Raw genomic sequence first — 20,938 nt, 5'->3', positions numbered from 1 at the left:
GAGTATCACTCTCCATATTTTTAAGCAGAGTGGTGGCTGCATCATGTTATGGGTATGCTTGTAATCGTTAAGGACTGGGGAATTTTTAAGGATAAAAAATAAACGGAATGGCGCTAAGCACAGGCAAAATCCCAGAGGAAAACCTGGTTCAGTCTGCTTTCCACTAGATGCACCATTGAGAGCACCCTGTCAGGCTGTATCACCACCTGGCACGGCAACTGCACCGCACGCAACCGCAGGGAATCCTGGTGCGGTCTGCTCAACGCATCACCGGGGGCACGCTGCCTGCCCTCCAGGACAGCTACTGTACCCAATGTCACAGGAAGGCCGAAAATATCCCGAAGGAAATCAACCACCCAAAACACGGCCTGTTCACACAGCTATCATCCAGAAGGCGAGGTCAATACAGGTGCATCAAAGCTGGGACAGAGAGACTGAAAAACAGCTTCTATCTCAAGGCCTGTTAAATAGCCATCACTAGCCGGCCTCCACCCAGTACCCTGCTCTGTACTTAGTCACTGTCACTAGCTGGCTACCACCCGTTTACTCAACCATGCACCTTAGAGGCTTCTGCCATGGAATCACTGGTCACTTTAATAATGGAACACTGGTCACTCTAATAATGTTTACATACTGTTTTATTGTATTATACCGTATTCTAGTCAATGCCACTCCGACATTGCTCGTCCTAATATTTTAATTCCATATGAATTCCCAATGTTTTAATTCCATGCTTTTATTTGTGTGTATTGTTGTGAATTTTTAGATACTACTGCACTGTTGGAGCTAGGAACACAAGCATTTAGCAACAACCGCAATAACATCTGCTAAATATGTGTATGTGACCAATACATTTTGATTTACATAACTTCTGAGTGACAGGAAGCAGGAGAACCACCACCAAACAGCCTGCACCACTGCACACACACCTGGCGTTACTATGACAACTAGCATAGCCTTGTCAGCAAATGACTGCTGTCTGAACACATACACATCCGATTTGGTCATTTGTAACTTGCTGTTAGACAGTCAGTAGTCCAAAACGGATTTGAAAAACAAAACTGATTTGAGCATTAAGGCCTGCAGTGTGAACAAGGCTTTAGAGACCTACCCAGAAAGACTCACAGCTGTAATCGCTGCCAAAGGTGCTTCTACAAGTATTGACTCAGGGGTGTGAATAATTATGTAAATGAGATATTTCTGTATTTCATTTTCTATACATTTGCAAACATTTCTAAAAACATGTTTTCACTTTGTCATTATGGGGTATTGTGTTGTTGATGCGTGCAAAAAAAAAAAAAAAAATTAATCAATTTTGAATTCAGGCTGTAACACAAAAGAAATTGGAATAAGTCAAGGGGTCAGAATACTTTCTGAAGGCCCTGGTATGATTTCCTACGAGTCAAATTGTTTAGAGATTGTTTAGAGTAGAAATCATGCATTTTCTCTTTCCCCTCGATCAAATCTAATGGTAGGGGACAAAGATGCCTGATTTGATTCAACATTTGTTTTGCCATGACTGTCAGCGAGCCCAAGCTTTCTAACCGGGGTCACTGTGGGCGAAAACAAATCAGGTTTTATTAGGGGAATGAAAGGCGCTTTGGGGGCCAATAGCTATCAAAGAGCGCTGCTAAAACACACACAATATCCCAGCGAGGAGATTGGATTCCTCCTGCACCTCATCGACACAACACCGGGGTCACTCCCCAATCTACACGTGTCACAGCTAAAGCAGCGCTACAAGCTTTGACTTTCTCCATTAGTTCCCATCTCTAATACTGTAAAACAAATGCCCAATGCTAAGGAGCGGTAGGGAACGGATGCTGCTGAAGACAATTAAAGTGTGCCTTTTAAATAACTGCACAACTCGATCCATTACGAGGCAGCACGTGGCATTTTATCTTGTACAATTGATGTGCAAGTGGTCAGCATAACTGTTGAGTTTTGACAATGGAGAGACATATAGCTAGCCGATCGCTGCAGCTGTACGTAGTCCATCTGTAAATAGCCCACCCAATCTACCTACCTCATCCCCATATTGTTTTTATTTACTTTGCCGCTCTTTTGCACACCAGTATCTCCATTTGCACATCATCATCTGCTCATTTATCACTCCAGTGTTAATCTGCTAAATTGTAATTACTTCGCTACTATGGCCTATTTATTGCCTTACCTCCTCACACCATTTGCACACACTGTATATGGACTTTCTTTTTTTCTAATGTGTTATTGACTGTACGTTTGTTTATTCCATGTGTTGTTGTTCGCGTCGCACTGCTTTGCTTTATCTTGGCCACGTCGCAGTTGTAAATGAGAACTTGTTCTCAACTGACCTACCTGGTTAAAATAAAGGTGAAATTGAAAAAAAAATGTATTTTTGCAAATGTACAGGAAGAAAATGTCTCTCTAACAAGTAAAACAGCTGTTATCTGGCTCTCATAAAATATATATTCAAAAACAAATAGACTTCTTTAAAGCCAGTTGTTTAGGTGGACCGTCTTAGCAAAAGTGAGTAACGTCACGCTCGTTCTTTGTGTCAATGGGGCAGTCAATGTCAAGACAGGTCGTCATCTGTTGGCCTCAGGTTGTTTGTTTTTGCCAGCTTCTCGAAAAAAAGAAACCATTTCCAAAGTTTTGACAGACAGGCTTAAGCAAAAATGACAGGAGTAAATAGCCCTCGAAAATATCCGACAGGGTCAATTCGTTATGAGTGGATGCATCACAGTCCACTGCATAGCAATCATGCCCTCTCTCAAGTTATTGAATGAAAACAAGGGCAAGGGCAGGAAGTAAGCCACCCTGAAGTATACCAGCTGGTGTTTAATTGGATTTTCATTTTGTGGGCAAATTGATATGTTTAGGGAGGGTAGACAGTCTGGGCATTAGACTTGACGTAATGTCAGCGTTGGCAAATTTGGGAGCGCGTGTGAGTTGCATGTGGGTACACACTGTGCACGGTATAGGATAGGCCTACAGCCGCAACCACAGCCTCATTCAAACACTGCTCAACATCGAGTGACTTCCAAAAAAGTTCCACTCGGGCTAAGGTTATTCGGGGTAGCCCTCGAAACATCTGAAACAGCAGTTCAGACTACGAATGAATTGAATGCTTACAAGTGGGAAACAAAGGCCAACATATGCAACCAGTTTGATGTTCACCCATTCGTCGTGTATTCTTTATCATGAAAAACGGGAAATAGCCTGTGTTAAACAAACTCGTACATTGTAGAGTCACACCTACTGAGCACTTTAAGCTCCAAATAGCCCTCTCAAATACGCATGACTTCCTCTGTCCGTACTTCTTAAACACAGAAACATCACATCGTCTTTCTAGCTGCTGCCATATATAGATTTATCAAGCCAGCCACAATGAAGGCTAAACTCACTCTTGTACAAAACACCATGGAGACAGACCGCTGCTGCTCTCCAACAAAAACCAAATCACGGCAAGGCAATTATCCGTGTCCATTTTAACGTAATACGGGAAGAATATGAGATGCGTGGGAGAGAGGTGAGATTTGTGCCATGTGGGGGTGGGAACAAAGTTGTGTGTGTTTGTGTGTGTGTGTGTGTGTGCGTGTGCAGCTATGGGCTTTGGTGTGTGTCTGTTTGGGGTTGAATAGAGGCCAGTGTAGAAGCTATGAGTGTTGTTTGAGTTTTGAGGGGGGCTAGTTCAAAGGGTTGTTTGGAGGTAAGAGCAGAGCAGATCTATCCACAGTGCTGCTGTGGGTGTTAGATGTAAGGGAGAGATGCAGGAATGTGCAGAGGACATGAGTAGAATGCAAGACAGGCTGGCAGGCCAGTCAGGGTGACCTCATGCGTTTGGCACAGGGACAGGCTATAAGGTTTCCCCAGTGCAGATTCCAGCTCGCGCTCCACAGACCATTTACCAGGGCCCTCTCCACCGGCCTGACTCTCTGGAAGTATGTGTGTGCCTGTGTATCTGTTTATGTGTGTGTGCGTGTGTGTGTGTGTGTGTGTGTGTGTGTGTGTGTGTGTGTGTGTGTGTGTGTGTGTGTGTGTGTGTGTGTGTGTGTGTGTGTGTGTGTGTGTGTGTGTGTGTGTCTGTCCTTGTGCTTGTGCGTGTGTGTGTGTGCCTGTCCTTGTGCTTGTGCGTGCGTCGTGTGTGTATGTGTGTGTGTGAGTGCGTGCGTGTCTCTGTCTGTATGCGTATATGTTTGTGTGTGCGTGTAAGAGTGATTGTGTGTGACTCTGCTCAGTGAACTCAATGGACTATGCTCCCACCCTCTACCTCACACAGCACTGTTTCACCCCTCCTCTTCAATGCAAGTTCAGCCAGGCCTAATTTCTTCAACGGTTGAGAGTGCGTATGTCTCTGTGTATTAACATGCTATGTACAGTATGTATGCACCGTATGGGTGCATCCCGAATGGTACCCCGTTCCTTATATAGTGCACTTCTGATGACCAGGGCTCTATAGAGTCCCATTTGGAATGCAAACCATGTGTATGTACAGTATGAGCATGGATTTGCATGTAAGTGTCACAAGACGTCATTCATATCTGAACGTGTGTGTCTGTGCCTTTCTATTTGCACACACATAAAAGCACGTTTTCTCTCGCAAACTATTCACGTGTGCACGTCCTCCATTCATTATCTTCATCTAAATCTCCACACGCTCATACGTATTGCATGTCTGAAGGCGCAGCATCGGCACTGAGGTGTGGTGACCTTGGCTGACCCGCACTCACATGTCAGGGGCTGCCTCAGCCCTCTCGCTGAAAACGAGGCCCCCGGCCATCGCCACGGTAATGGCACGACAACACCGGTGATCCGATAGATAAACCCCCCCCCGGACAGAGAGCCTTTAAAGGACTTTCCTCTTCCACCAATCACAGAGGCGTGGGCCTCCCCTACACATATGGACGGGATAAACAGATGTGCAGCGCTTATGTTACAGACAGGCCCTGGTACTGGAAGTGGAGGGAGTCCATGCCCCTACAAGGCAGAATAGAGGGCCTCCCGCTGGCTGTACAACTGCAGTCCATACCCAAACAGATCATCTCGAACGGAGTTTAAGAAGTAATATAACTGGGGTACAGAGTTCCGAAACATTTCAGAGAGCCTACAGTAACAGTGTTAACGGATAGAACTGTAGCTGTGTGGCTAGGGGAACATTGTGTCACCGTTACTGGAGTATTTATTTAACGTTGGAGGGGAGGCCATGTCAGAGTGGTGATTAATTGCAAGCCCAAAATGCTGATGGCACAGGATTTGCCCTGAATGGAGCAGACTGCAGCTCTATCTATACGAGCGAGGCTTTATTGCCTCATCGGCTGAATTCTAACGGCTTTGACGGTTATAGTAGTTACGCCGGAGCATCTGCAGATACTAGGCAAGATGCCATTGTGGTTAATTGGCCGGTGCGGCCCAAAGTTCAAGTTATCTGAGTTGGGAACTTTTCTTGATCAGTCAAAAAACACGTTCTGGAGATGTCTGTTGCAGTGTGTCCTCGTAAGCCTGACGTAAATCTCTATACAGAATAATTCTTCCCCAATATGCTTGCAAAAGCAATTACACAAGCATGCAGCTGCTGTTTTGGGGCTAGGCGATAAATAATGGATACCAGTCCTCAAAAAAGCTAATGAGAGAGGGGAAAGTGACAGGGAATTCTTACCCATGTCTTCTAAAAAGCCCAAGGACTCAAAATATATGAAAAACAACTAGACTTCATCCATACTTCCACAGCAAGTATTCAAAAATGAACATTTGCATTTTGTAGGCTACATTTTATTCCCAACTAACGGGTTATAACGTGTGTGCTGGGAGTCAGGAAGCAAGTTCAGGGAGTGCATCATTTAATAAACAAACGAACAAAACAAGAAACACGAACAACGCACAGACAGGAAACTGAAACAGAAACAATGACACCCGGAGAAGGAACCAAAGGGAGTGACATATATAGGGCAGGTAATCAAGGACGTGATGGAGTCCAGGTGAGTCTGTTGACGCGCAGATGCTCGTAACGATGGTGACAGGTGTGCACCATAACGAGCAGCCTGGTGACCTAGAGGCCGGACAGGGAGCACACGTGACACTGGTGCTGTCGTGTCAACCTTTCATGCTGAATAAGGTTTGTCTCTCTCTCTCTCACAAACACAAGGCATTAAGCCGTTGATTCACAGTATGCGACTTCTCTATCCTCTTCTCTCCAGAACATGTGGGTGACCTTCATAATTTATGCGAGGCAAAGAGACGGGAGATACTGTACGCACCGGTGCAGATTGCGCAGGAGAAACTGGTGTCATACATCAAAGCATGAACCATGCAAGTCAGTCACATGCAGTCATCTGTTACAAAATGTAACCTTTACCCCGGGAACATGTGGCTGCCTGCGAAGCAGAGTGATTAACTGTTGAAAAGCGCAATAAGAGACATCTTGTGTAGAGGACACACATCATAATGCCACTTTTTAATTCTGTTGCCGACGGCTGTTTATGTGCTACTAATTACCGGCGTAGAATAATCATCTTTAATCCTGTTCGGCTCCATAATGCCAACGGCGTTCTCTTACTCTCCATTCATCCTACTGCTGCGTGACTACTTGGCTCTCTCTCTTTCTACACTGGTGTCCTTGCAGTCTAATTCATGCCCGCCTACCTGTCCCACTGTGTTTTTCCACGAGCTGGCTACTCCCAAGCCATGGCATTGGGGAGGGGTTAGGGCGTTCTGAAGGTCTGCCAAAAATAATCACTCAGACCAAAAAAAACACAAGGGCGGCTTGAGTCATTTAACCCGAATAGAGCCCCGAGAATGGACTGTTTGCGTTTGGTTATCCCTGTTCGCGCATAAGCTTGAAAAGGTTCATCTGCCACAAATTGGTGCCCGTATCTCTGTTTGTATAGGAACTCGTTGTGGTTTAGTTCGAGCCATCCAACACTCCTGGCAGCTATTCAAGCCCTCATGACTATTTGCTTACCCTCCTTCATGGCAGAATTGGCTTTTTCCACAGCCATTTTTCAAGCTAGTTGTGACATGGTTTTTTCATTGAGATTGCCATTGCTAATGCAGCTCTGTAGGGTAAATGTTAGGGTTTATACATGTTTGAAAGCCCAGCCTGGGCCTCTCTGGTAAGGCTACACCACCATTTGCGTGTCTGTGGCTCGAATCTCCCTCCATTTTCATGTCTGCAGATCTGATTAGAGACACTAGGTCATTGGTTTGTGTGGCTAGAATGGAAATAAAAGGGAAATTCCACAGAGTGAGATGTGCACCACCAAAGGATTTGTACTGTCAAACTATGATGTCATTATTAGGGGGATGAAATCACATAATGAAAAATGAGACCGTTAGTAGAAACTCTCGGCTGGTACTTTTCCCAGACTCTTACCGACTTACTCCAACATGCAAACCTTGGTACGTTTCCCAGAATGTCAATCCAGAAAGACTCTCCACTTGAACTTTGTAGTAACTTTAAGTGAGACTAAAATTTTTAACCATTTCCAGAAACTCTTAACTCTGTTTCTGTTATTATCTCCAGGCTGTCTTCTCTTAAAACAGAGGCACATTTTGAGGGCTCTGCTCTGCTCTCTGTGTCGATGTCATAAGGCTCCCTCTGTTCATCATAACATGGATGGCTGGTATGGCTCAGACCACAGACTAGAATATAAACCCATAATAAACTGACACCATATGAAGTGCCGGGACAGCCATGCCATGTCCTTGAGAGGAGGGCTAGTCTAGTCTGATGATTATCTCTCATTGCGTATGAACACAGAGACAAGCCTCTCACTCTCACAGACTCCCGGACAGCCACATGCAAACTAACAGCCTTTCTCCAGTAAGTAAAAAGCAGGGGAACCATTGGATTCTTCAAACGCCAGCCCTTCTTTAAAAATGCAGGAGCAATTACCCCGGCTAGCTCCGAGTGAGTGAGCACCGCGCCACGCCGTGAGACCGCTCTGAAGCCGGGTGAAGCCGGATGCCAGAGCAGAGGCAGGCCAGACACAGCAGACAGACAGCCGGGGCTACGGTTACAGTAGAACAACACACCCCTTCACTAACATCCTGTCAGTCTCTTCCAGCGGTACCTAAGACCCTCAACCCCATAGCTGCTGCCTATCCTTGCTCAGAGGGACATGTGCCCGGTAACAGAGAGCGGCACTCACAGCAGGCTTTCTCAATATGCATTCTGCCCGCTTTGTCCTGTCCTTCCGGAATAGGGTGAAGCGACAAGCTATCTTGTACCCTCAGAATTGCTGTTATGCGGTTCAGAATACAAGGCTCTCGGGTTTGCCTGCCCTGCAGCTAATTCTATTCATGTCCTACTTCTCGGATGTTCATTTCCGTAAGTGAATGTAAAAAGGGGCGTTTGCAGGAGGTGCCTCTACCGCCAATCCTGCCATCCTACACAGGAGTCAGCGAGGGCTCCAGGACAGAGGGAGTGATACAGAAAAAGAGAGGAAATAAAAGAGAGACAATGATGGAGAGAGGGTAAAATCAAAAGGCAAAAAAAAAAGAGAGGGAGGGAGGGACAGCGTCGAAAAGACAAAGACAAAAAATAGAGCGTGCACTTGCAGAAAAGCAAGACCAGGAAACAAAGGAATGCATAGCAGGGATCCATTGGGCATCCCCGAGCCCACTCCACTTCACTGTAGTGCTGCAGGACTCTGCTATACTCAGGCCCCTGGCATCCGTGCAGAAGCAGCAGCCTAGCTTCCCTCTGTAGAGCAGAGCAGAGCTGCCTGTGGCTCCAGATGGCCGGGGGACGGAGAACACGGTGACCAGGGCTCCCTGAGGTCACACTGACACCATCGCCAGCAGCACTCACTCATAACCATTCACTCACAAGCTCACAGCCACGGAGCATCTGTGGTCATAAGCCATGCAGTGTGTGCAGGACACACCATGAATGCATTCATTGTGCCACAGTTACATTTACAGCTAAATACACTTACGACAGTAAATCCAAGTCAAGTCCCTGAGTCCCATCTGATAGTTATGGCTCTGCGCGATGAACTAGAGAAAACCGGAAAAGAGAAAAAAGGAAGATGCTATCTAATTTTCCTCGTTTTTCTTCTTCTCTCCGATAGAATTAATATTGAACGTCAAAAAGCTGAACACACTCACACAAAGCATTCGTAATGAGATACGGACGTAAGGGGCAGGACTCTGTAGCTCACTCAGTGCTTATGAGGAGGCGGGGGCGGAGGGTACAGTGTAGACTAATGTATGCGTGTAGATAGGGGCCGAGCTGTCAGTTGATGAGGCCACAGTGCCCAAGCGCTGTGATATGTACAGCACACGAGTAGATAAATGAAAATATCCACTCCACTGAGTGACAGCTACATGTTAGAGGGATTGTATGGCGAGATAACAGGCGCAGGCAGATAAAAAGACAGAGGTGTGGGCGTGGGTTGATTAATGATCAGAAAGCCCCTGGATTGTGGCGGTGAGCTAGGGGAGGGAAAACAAGGGAGAGAGGGAGCTAGTTGAGAGGCGGCTGCCAACCTTTATTGTATCGTGACTAAATGAGCTTTATGCAAGGATTTCAACAGCACTGCCTCGGCAAGTGATTTCGTTCAGTCATTCTTGAAGCACATATTAAGAATTGTGTCTAGAAATGACTAATTGTGTTCTATGACACTGTGTTATATGAATATGTTGTGTCATGTGAATAATTGGCATATAGCCTGAGAACAGTAAATATAATATCCTCCACTACATGTTGGAACATTGCTGCAGGGACTTCCATTCAGCCACAAGAGCATTAGTGAGGTCAGGGACTGATGTTGGGCGGTTAGGCCTGGCTCGCAGTCGGCGTTCCAATTCAGGTGTTCGATGGGGTTGAGGTTAGGGCTTAGAACCAGTCAAGTTCTTTCACACCGATCTCGACAAACCATTTCTGTATGGACCTCGCTTTGTGTACAGGGGCATCGTCATGCTGAGGAAGGGCCTTCCCCAAACTGTTGCCACAAAGTTGGAAGCACATAATCTTCTAAAATGTCATCGTATGCTGTAGTGTTAAGACTTTCCTTCACAGGAACTAAAGGGCCTAGTCCAAACCATGAAAAACATCCCCAGACCATTATTCCTCCTCCACCAAACTTTAGTTGGCACTATGGATTCGGGCAGGTAGTGTTCTCCTGGCATCCGCCAAACCAAGATTCGTCCATCGGACTGCCAGATGGTGACGCGTCATTCATCACTCCAGAGAACGCATTTCCACTGCTCCAGAGTCCCAATGGTTGCGTGCTTTATACCACTCCAGCCAACGCTTGGCATTGCGCATGGTGATCTTAGGCCTGTGTGCCGCTGCTCGGCCATAGAACCCCATTTCATGAAGCTCCCGACTAACAGTTATTGTGCTGACGTTGCTTCCAGAGGCAATTTGGTGTGTTTTGGAACTCGGTAGTGAGTGTTGCAACCAAAGACAGACGATTTTTACGCACTACGTGCTTCAGCACTTGGGGGTCCCATTCTGTGAGCTTGTGTGACCTACCACTTTGCGGCTGAGACGTTATTGATCCTAGACTTTTCCACTTCACAATAACAGCACGTACACTTGACAGGGGCAGCTGTAGCAGGGCAGAAATGTACAGCCTTATTCTAAAATTGATTCAATTATTATTTTTTCTCACAAGCTACACACAATACCCCATAATGACAAAGTGAGAACAGATTTTTTTTTTATTGTGCTAATTTATTAACAATTAAAACAGAACTACCTTATTTACATAAGTATTCAGACCCTTTCTCAAAATAGAGTTCAGGGGCACACTGTTTCCATTGATCATCCTTGACATGTTTCTACAACTTGATTGTGGTAAATTCAATTGATTGGACATGATTTGGAAAGGCACACACCTGCCTATATAAGGTCCCACAGCTGACAGTGCATGTCAGAACAAAAACCAAGCCATGAGGTCGAACGAATTGTCCGTAGAGCTCCGAGACAGGATTATGTTGAAGCACAGATATGGGGAAGGGTACCAAATAATGTCTGCAGCATTGAAGGTCCCCAAGAATACAGTAGCCTCCATCATTCTTAAATGGTAGAAGTTTGGAACCAGCAAGACTCTTTCTAGAGCTAAAGAACCCAATAGTCACTTTGACAGAGCTCTAGAGTTCCTCTGTGGAGATGGTAGAACCTTCCAGAAGGACAACAATCTCTGCAGCACTCCACCAAAAAGGGCCATTTAAAAGGCCCATTTCAGCCCGCTTGGAGTTTGCCAAAAGGCACCTAAACACTCTCAGATCATGAGAAACAAGATTCTCTGGTCTGATGAAACCAAGACTGAAGCCTTTGCCCTGAATGCAAAACGTAACGTCTGGAGGAAACCTGGCACCATCCCTATGGTGAAACATGGTGGTGGCAGCATAATTTTCAGCGGCAAGGACTGTGAGACTAGTCAGGATTGAGGGAAAGATGAACGGAGCAAAGTACAGAGAGATCCTTGATGAAAACCTGCTCCAGAGTGCTCAGGACATCAGACTGGGGTGAATGTTCACCATCCAACAGGACAACGACCCTAAGCACACAGCCAAGACAACACTGGAGTGGCTTTGGGACAAGTCTCTGAATGTCCTTGAGTGGCCCAGGCAGAGCCCGGACATCTCTGGAGAGACCATTAAAATAGCTTTGCAGCAACGCTCCCCATCCAACCTGACAAAGCTTGAGAGGATTTGCAGAGATGAATGGGAGAAACTCCCCAAATACAGGTGTGCCAAGCTTTTAGCTTCATACCCAAGAAGACTTGAGGCTGTAATCGCTGCACAAAGGTGCTTCAACAAAGTACTTAGTAAAGGGTCTGAATATTTATGTGAATGTGATATTTCGGTGTATTATTTTGTAATACATTTGCAAAAATGTCATCCATTTAAGAATAAGGCTGTAACGTAACAAAATGTGGAAAAAGTTACGGGGTCTGAAAACTTTCAGAATGCACTGCACAGTGTACGTTCCTAGCCTAGTTTCACAGCATTTCCACCATTAAAACTCAATTGAACAGAAAAAACATAGAGCTCATGATTTCCTCTGCCTTTGATGAGGCTACACCCAGAATGGGGATATAGAACTGGCCGGCCAGCGGCGCTTAGGCAGGCTTGAAAGCAGCAGGATTTAGATGGGCCTGTTGTTATTTCTGCAGCACAATGGCTTCCCCCGTGTTAATGTAACCAAACCCTTTTCCCTTGCTTTTAACCCGCCCCTCCCTCCATCCCTCCCTCTGGCCCCCACCCCCCACCCTCCAACTATAAGGAATCAGAGAGAGTATACATTGGTGTTTACTTAAGGCCCTGGATATTTATTTTTTTATTTTTTTATTTCACCTTTATTTAAGTAAAAAGTCATTTTTAAGAACAAATTCTTATTTACATTGATGGCCTTCCTTGGCCAAACCCGGACGACGCTGGGCCAATTGTGAGCCGCCCAATGCGACTCCCAATCACGGCCGGTTGTGATACAGCCTGCATTCGAACCAGGGTCTGTAGTGACGCCTCTAGGACTGAGGTGCGGTGCCTTAGACCAGGGACCACATCACCAACAAACTAACATGGTCCAAGCGCACCAAGACAGTCGTGAAGAGGGCACGACAAAACCTATTCACCCTAAAGAGACTGAAAAGATTTGTCATGGGTCCTCAGATCCTCAAAAGGTTCTACAGCTGCACCATCGAGCATCCTGACTGGTTGCATCACTGCCTGGTATGGCAACTGCTCGGCCTCCGACCGCAAGGCACTACAGAGGTTAGTGCGAACGGCCCAATACATCACTGAGGCCAAGCTTCCTACCAGGCGGTGTCAGAAGAAGGCCCTAAACTGTCAAAGACTCCAGCCACCCGAGTCATAGACTATTCTCTCTGCTACCGCACGGCAAGCAGTACCGGAGCGCCAAGTCTAGGTCCAAGAGGCTTCTAAACAGCTTCTACCCCCAAGCCATAAGACTCCTGAACATCTAATCAAATTGCTACCCAGACTATTTGCATTGCCCCCCACCCCTCTCCCCCTAATTACACCGCTACCCCTCTCTGTTGTTGTCATCTATGCATAGTCACTTAAATAACTCTACCTACATGTACATACTACTTCAACTAACCGGTACTCCCGCACATCGACTCTGTTCCTGTACCCCCCTGTATATAGTTTATGTTTTACCGCTGCTCTTTAATTACTAGTTACTTTTATCTCTTATTCTTGTCCATACTTTTGGAAACTGCATTGTGGGTCGGGGGCTCGTAAGTAATAATTTCACTGTAAGGTTGTCGTATTCGGCACATGTAACTAATGAAATTTGATTTAATTTCCTTTTAGACCGCTGCGCCACTCGGGAGCCCATATTAGCCTGTGTCTGTTTCTGTGTCTGCTCCTCGGCTTCTCAGGTTCTCTCTGTGCGCTCTACTAGCGTGACTGTGGCACAGACCGCGTGTGTGTGTCTCTGCCTGTCTGTCTGATCTCTTGATAGGAGGGGTGTAAGGACTAGGCCTATCAGTCATGTCATAGTAATACAGTGGACTACTGTAGCCTGTACTGAAGATGATGACCTCACCGAAAGGAGATGGATTGAAAAGGGATTTCCCACGAGTAAAAAAAAAAAATACATTCAAATATATCTACTGTGACGTTATCTTGATCTTCCACCAACGCAAACAAAAATAGCTGTCACTTGAAGTTGATGAGGATAATCGTGAGACATGCCAAGGTATGCAGAATGTTACCAACAGACATAGCTTTTGGATGAAATGCACACATTTCCCATAATAACTATCATTAAATGACATAATTGATCTGTGAGGCTTAATTGATCAGGGGACATACATGTACTGTAGTTTCCTCATTTGTAAAACATCTATCATTCACTTATGATTCAAATCAAACAAACACTCAAATACAGACAATTCAGTGAAATCCTAGTCACTGTGTTCAGTAAAGTATCGTACCGTATCCGAGAAAGATTCGGCGTTGGCTCCGTTCGTTTCATAGAGCAGGGTGGAACTAGAAACAAGCCTTTAAACGATTCCCTTATCAAAGCGCTGTCCTGCAGGCTCCCTTCACCGTCGTCCCTTATAAAACATGCCACAGAAATGCTCTTTCAGGAATCAATAATCTTGTTCAAGAGAAGCACATGCTACGCACCACCGCACTAATCAATAGAGGGCCAAATGTTATTGTTTCATCGAGTTTCTGAGATGTACATGTTAATCCTCGCCCGTCGACTGGAATGTGCTCGTCGAATAGTGGCGGGTCCAGTGAATTATATGCGGCGATATGAGACATTTCAAATGGAAATTGAAAACGCCTTTTCCACTATGAAATTCTGCCGGACAAAGAAGACGTAAGACAGTGTTAAACTCCTAATATACTTTTCATCCTCATAGAACCCAGATGTTCTGTAGATTCTATATATTCCTCGGCGGACGGAGAAGTATTGCCGATATATGCGTCATAAAATGGAGTCGGAAAGGACAATTTGGTATGAGTTACGTTCTCTAGAATCCCTACCCCCTTCATCATCGCTTGCGGTTATTTATGCCCGTTTGGGAGAATGAGGCCATATCAAGAGCATGCTGAAATGAAGATTAACAGACGGACCTGGATGACTGCAGACGGAAGCTTAATTCAGGCGTCCTGCCTGTGAGGCCAAGCGGCTGCCATCTGATGCTGGGGCCCAACCTGCCCACCTAACTGCCAAGGCCCTCTCCTCTACTCTACCAATCAATGATAATTAATGGGATAGCAGCTCTACCTCCCTGCACACTCTGTCAAAGAGACAGAGAGAGCCCTCTGCTCTCACATCCCTGGCTCTGGTCACAGTCCCATACATACACTACCGTTCAACAGTATGGAGTCACTTAGAAATGTATTTGTTTTTGAAAGAAAAGCACATTTTTTGTCCATTAAAATAACATGAAATGTATCAGAAATACAGTGTAGACATTGTTAATGTTGTAAATGACTATTGTAGCTGGAAACTGCTGATTTTTTATGGAATATCTACATAGGCGTACAGAGGCCCATTATCAGCAACCATCACTCCTGTGTTCCAATGGCACATTGTGTTAGCCTTTTAAAATGATGAACTTGGATTAGCTAAGTGATCCTTAGAAAACCCTTTTGCAATTATGTTAGCACAGCTGAAAACTGTTGACCTGATTAAAGAAGCAATAAAACTGGACTTCTTTAGATTAGTTGAGTATCTGGAGCATCAGCATTTGCGGGTTCGATTACAGGCTCAAAATGGCCAGAAACAAAGCACTTTCTTCTGAAACTCGTCAGTCTGTTCTTGTTCTGAGAAATGAAGGCTTTTCCATGCGAGAAATTTCCAAGAAACTGAAGATCTTCTACAACGCTGTGTACTACTCCCTTCACAGAACAGCGCAAACTAGCCCTAACCAGAATAGAAAGAGGAGTGGGAGGCCCCGGTGTGCAATTGAGCAAGAGTACATTAGAGTACATTAGAGTGTCTAGTTTGAGAAACAGACGCCTCACAAGTCCTCAACTGGCAGCTTCATTAAATAGTACCCGCAAAACACCAGTCTCAATGTCAACAGTGAAGAGGCGACTCTTCACTGTTGACATTTCTAAGTGACCCCAGACTTTTGAACGGGAGTGTACATACGGTATACATACCACTAATGGGCACTAGCTAGAGTAACTAGCCAGGAAAATAAAACCCTTTCTTGACCACGTTAAACATGGCAAATGCACTGCTATTTGGCTTGCTCGCTGCTGTTGGGTGGACGAGGTTGCATGACATGGATATCGCACTCAAGGATACATCAATCGCTGACGGAGGCAAGATCCTGTCTGCGCTGACCTTGAGTAGGAGGTGACGATGAAGAGGGGGGGAAGAGATGCCTGTTGCAGTGGAGTGGGAAGGGAGGGACGGAGGAAGGAAGGAAAGGAGGGATGAGGGGCATGTTAGCTTAAAATGACACGACGACTAGGTTCCAGTTTAACAACGTTTACTAAACCGTATTTTCACAAAACATGGTTGCCATGACACTCAGACCAGGTCCATCAACAGTGAGACTACCACCAGGCGTACTAATAACAGAGTGACAGCACCGTAGTGACAGAAATATAGGGATACTTAAAACATGAACTTAACAGGGCATACCCCTGAAGGAGAGACCTGAGTTGAGCTCCTCTGAGATATGAGACAGAGAAAAAGAGGGAGGGAGAGGTGGGAGAAAGAGGGATAGAGAGGGGAGTGGGCAGGGTGAGCAGGGTGAGAGGGAAACCATATGGCAGCAGCCTACGGCTGGCCAACATGTCGGTTATCATGATAAAGGCGTTGCTGAGCCAGGATAGGAGATACGCCTTTTATTGTGTACTAATGGTAGGAGATATGGGTGGGTGGTAATCTCATTGGTTGATTGATTGTATACATGCTGACCACACTGCTCGCAACGCGTGCGTGTGTGAGTGATGCAAGAACAAATGTACACATACATGTTATTTAATCATTGCAAACACACTGCGCGTCTACGAGCGTCTGCGTAGTTAGGCGCTAAAATACAACTTGGTTCTATTTGTGACGCTTGACGCGGTGCAAGTCCTGCCTCTCCCATCTCCTCATTGGTTTTTAGGAGCATATACAGTTGAAGTCGGAAGTTTACATACACCTTAGCCAAATACATTTAAACTCAGTTTTTCACAATTCCTGACATTTAATCCTAGTACAAATTCCCTGTCTTAGGTCAGTTAGGATCACCACTTTATTTTAAGAATGTGAAATGTCAGAATAATAGTAGAGAGAATGATTTATTTCAGATTTTATTTATTTCATCACATTCCCAGTGGGTCAGAAGTTTACATACACTCAATTAGTATTTGGTAGCATTGCCTTTAAATTGTGTAACTTGGGTCAAACTTTCCGGGTAGCCTTCCACAAGCTTCCCACAATAAGTTCGGTGAATTTTGGCCCATTCCTCCTGACAGAGCTGGTGTAACTGAGTCAGGTTTGTAGGCCTCCTACGTGCTCGCACACGTTTTTTCAGTTCTGCCCACAAATTTTCCATAGGATTGAGGTAAAGGCTTTGTGATGGCCACTCCAATACCTTGACTTTGTTGTCCTTAAGCAATTTTTCCACAACTTTTGAAGTATGTTTGGGGTCATTGTCCATTTGGAAGACCTATTTGCGACCAAGATTTAGCTTCCTGACTGATGTCTTGAGATGTTGCTTCAATATATCCACATAATTTTCCTCCCTCATTATGCGATATATTTTGTGAAGTGCACCAGTCCCTCCTGCAGCAAAGCACCCCAACAACATGATGCTGCCACCCCCGTGCTTCACGGTTGGGATGGTGCTCCTCGGCTTGCAAGCCTCCCCCTTTTTCCACTAAACATAACAATGGTCATTATGGCCAAACAGTTAATTTTTGTTTCATCAGACCAGAGGACATTTCTACAAAAAGTATGATCTTTGTCCCCATGTGCAGTTGCAAACCATAGTCTGTCTTTTTCATGGCGGTTTTGGAGCAGTGGCTTCTTCCTTGCTGTGCGGCCTTTCAGGTTATGTCGTTATAGGACTCTTTTTACTGTGGATATAGATACTTTTGTACCTGTTTCCTCCAGCATCTTCACAAGGTCCTTTGCTGTTGTTCTGGGATTGATTTGCACTTTTCGCACCAAAGTACATTTAACTCTAGGAGACAGAACACGTCTCCTTCCTGAGCGGTATGGCTGCGTGGTCTCATGGTGTTTATACTTGCGTACTATTGTTTGTACAGATGAGCGTGGTACCTTCAGGCGTTTGGATATTGCTCCCAAGGACGAACCAGACTTGTGTTGAGGTCTACAATTTTTTTATTAGGTCTTGGCTGATTTCTTTTGATTTTCTCATGATGTCAAGCAAAGAGGCACTGAGTTTGAAGGTACGCCTTGAAATACATCCACAGGTACACCTCCAATTGACTGAAATTATGTCAATTAGCCTATCAGAAGCTTCTAAATGCATGACATCATTTTCTGGAATTTTCCAAGCTGTTTAAAGGCACAGTCAACTTAGTGTATTTCTGACCCACTGGACTTGTGATATAGTGAATTAACTGAAATAATCTGTCTGTAAACAATTGTTGGAAAAATTCCTTGTGTCATGCACAAAGTAGATGTCCTAACCGACTTGCCAAAACTATAGTTTGTTAACAAGAATTTTGTGGAGTGGTTGAAAAACTAGTTTGAATGACTCCAACCTTAGTGTATGTAAACTTCTGACTTCAACTATACCCACGTGGGTGATTGAAAGATGGACTAAGGTCCACACTCCAGTCCAGTTGGTGATGGTAATGCACCTTAAAGTTGTTTGCCAACCGCCATATAAAGTCCAAAGAAGAAGAAAAGCCTGAAGGAGGAGAGATGACGAGAAACGAATTCGGTTTACTCTTTTATCTGTGGATTAATTGTCGGAGTAGAGGAGCTTTTGCATTTCAGGTAAAATAACAACCAAATGTTAATATCCCTGGACATATTAGGTAGCAACAGCAAGCCAGATAGCTAAATTGCCATGAATGTTTAATGCTTTTCGACATTTCCCCAAATTAATATAGTTGGTTCAGAGTTCGTTTTGATATTTCAACCTTCGTGTCCTGATCGCGTCTAGGGTGGTTGGACAAAATCAACATGCGCAATGGCACACGAGCGGTCTGGTCAGCCTGTTCGGTAATTGAAAGTGGTAGGCTCCTCCAGCCGTAGACAACATTACATACATTATTTCCATTGTGGTTCTCACTATAAAACTCCAATCCAGTTAGCCTCAATTAATCAACCTTCCGGACAGCTCCACCAGCCGTACCGAGGCTGGACAAACTAGCATTGTGATGCCTCACCAAGTGACAGAGACATGCAAACCCCAGCAAGCCACTTGCCATCTGAAACCATCACGGCCAAGGCCAGTCATCCATCACACCACATCCCCACTCAGCGGCTTGACAGGAGGAGCGAGGTAAGAGGGGGGGGGGGGGGGGGGGGGTTTGCGTTAGGGGTGCGGGAGGGATGGAGGGAGGTTAAAGTTGACTGAAGAGGGAGGGGGGAGGAGGAGGATGGGGGAGGGAGGGAGCTTAAAGTTGACTGAAGAGGGAGGGGGGAGGAGGAGGAGGAGGAGGAGGAGGAGGAGGAGGAGGAGGAGGAGGAGGAGGAGGAGGAGGAGGAGGAGGAGGAGGAGGAGGAGGAGGAGGAGGAGGAGGGAGGGAGGAGGTTTAAAGGTACTGAAGTGATGGGTGTCCTACCTTGGTCTGGAGGTAGTGGGGGTAGTAGTATGTGTACTGAGGGTACATTGGTTGCTGTTCCAATCGCTTGCCCATGTAGCTGGAATCCTTAGCGCCGTGGCAGGGAATGGTTGCGCGGAGGCGGTCGGACGAGCGTTAGTAGTACTGGGGCTTGGCTCTCTGACTGTAGGTCCCTTATTTTTCCCGTCCACACTGGTGTCTTGTATCACTGCTGGTCCTCCGGAGAGCAGGCAGGGTTCGTCTGACGGAGAGTGGCTGGGAGAGGGGTTGCCTCTGTGGGGGTAGCTCCTGCCTGACGACGCCTTTTAGTTAAATCTCCTGGAGTGTTACAAACGGACGCTGCTGCCTGTCCTGTCTGTCCCTCACTGGCTGGTGTCGGATAGTAACGCGTGAGAAGAGAGGTAGAGGAGGAAGAGGAGAAAGATGAGGAGGAGCAGGTGGCAGTGGCTTTAGGCAGTCCTGCAAACAAATTGCTGGCACAGGATAGTGTGGGAGAGGAGAAAAGGAAAGACAAGGAAAAGGGGGAGGATAGATAGATCACTTTTCTATTTAAGCTGTCTTGCTATAGCTTACCTCGCTCCTCGGTTTCAATCTCTCTCACACTCTCTGTCGCTCAATCTGCTGCTCTCTCTCACAGCTCTCTCTCTCTCTCCCTCTCTCTCCTCTGTAGTCTGATATCCCAGCTGCTCTGTGTTGAATTGTCGGACACAGGATATATCCTCAGCGGCGTGCTAACAGATACACTTTGGGAAGAGTCAGTATCAGGCAGGAACAAACCAAAGAAGCAATCTCAGTGTGTAACAGTTCAGCCAGAGAAGAGCAGATTACACAGAAACAATCCCAGCTCCTAATTGATATGGCACCAAGAAAAAAAAGAATCTCCACCGGTCCAATGGTTCAGAGCAGAAGAGAGAAAAAATATATAATGAGAAGCACAATGACAGTGTCCCAGGTGCCCAACAGACAGACAATCCAGAGAGTCTCCTGTCTGCGATTCTCCCTTTTCCTGCTCTTCTAAAATGTGTTCCTTGTTTCTTCTTGCCTGCTTCGCTCTCAGTCACTCCTCCCAGCAGCCTGCCTCTCTCTCTCTCTCGCTCTCTCTCTCTCTCTACCACACTGTAACAGGGCGGTAAAGGGGGCTCGTCCTACACTATGAGCTGACTGCCTCCTCCTTCCACAGCCGGTAGGAGGGACTTGAGTCGGCTCCGAGCAAGAAAGAGATCCAGACATAGACCAGGGGGCTGCAGTATTTCCACAGCCAGAGAAAGGAGCGGGGTGAGGAGGACGGCAGACAGGCAGGCAGTAAGTAGCGTGTGGAGTCGATTCCCCCTACTGGCTGCCAAAGGACCTAACGCCTGGTTCAAACTCTCCTTCATCAATGTGGTCTGATTTTACTTCTGAACCAACCAGTAACCTTGAATATTACTCCATACCTTTATAAAACTATAAGGCAACGCTAGGTTTTTCTTCTGGGTTCATTGGTTCTAGTCTGAAAAGGTATGTTTCAAGCATTCACTTTTCTCTTGGAAGTAAATGACACTGTCAGTAGCGACAGTATATCAACATCCTGTATCATTTAAATCAAATCAAATGAATTCAAATTGCATTGGTCACATAGACATATTTAGCAGATGTTATTGCGAGTGTAGTGAAATGCTTGTGTTCCTAGCTCCAACAGTGCAGTAGTATCTAACGATTCACAACAATGTACACAAATCGAAAGTAAAAGAATGGAATGAAGAAATAT

At 45.7% G+C, this 20,938-nt stretch overlaps 1 protein-coding gene across 1 annotated transcript in view; it reads right to left on the bottom strand.

Moving 5' to 3' along the window:
- The window catches only part of LOC129819549 (RNA-binding motif, single-stranded-interacting protein 3-like), a 105,821-nt gene extending 85,365 nt beyond the window's left edge, over positions 1-20,456 (bottom strand). Inside the window, exons 1-2 of the mRNA XM_055875899.1 lie at positions 19,765-20,456; positions 19,192-19,560 (exon numbers count right to left, since the gene is read on the bottom strand). Of these exons, the coding sequence (XP_055731874.1) occupies positions 19,192-19,266 (75 nt within the window). The 5' untranslated portion in view covers positions 19,267-19,560; positions 19,765-20,456. The remainder of the gene's footprint in view (positions 1-19,191; positions 19,561-19,764) is intronic.
- Between the last annotated feature and the right edge of the window lie 482 nt (positions 20,457-20,938).

This window comes from Salvelinus fontinalis, chromosome 22 (assembly GCF_029448725.1).
Source record: "Salvelinus fontinalis isolate EN_2023a chromosome 22, ASM2944872v1, whole genome shotgun sequence".
NCBI lineage: Eukaryota > Metazoa > Chordata > Actinopteri > Salmoniformes > Salmonidae > Salvelinus > Salvelinus fontinalis.
The sequence above is the reverse complement of the archived record's forward strand: the minus strand, read 5'-3'. Positions and strand labels throughout refer to the sequence as shown.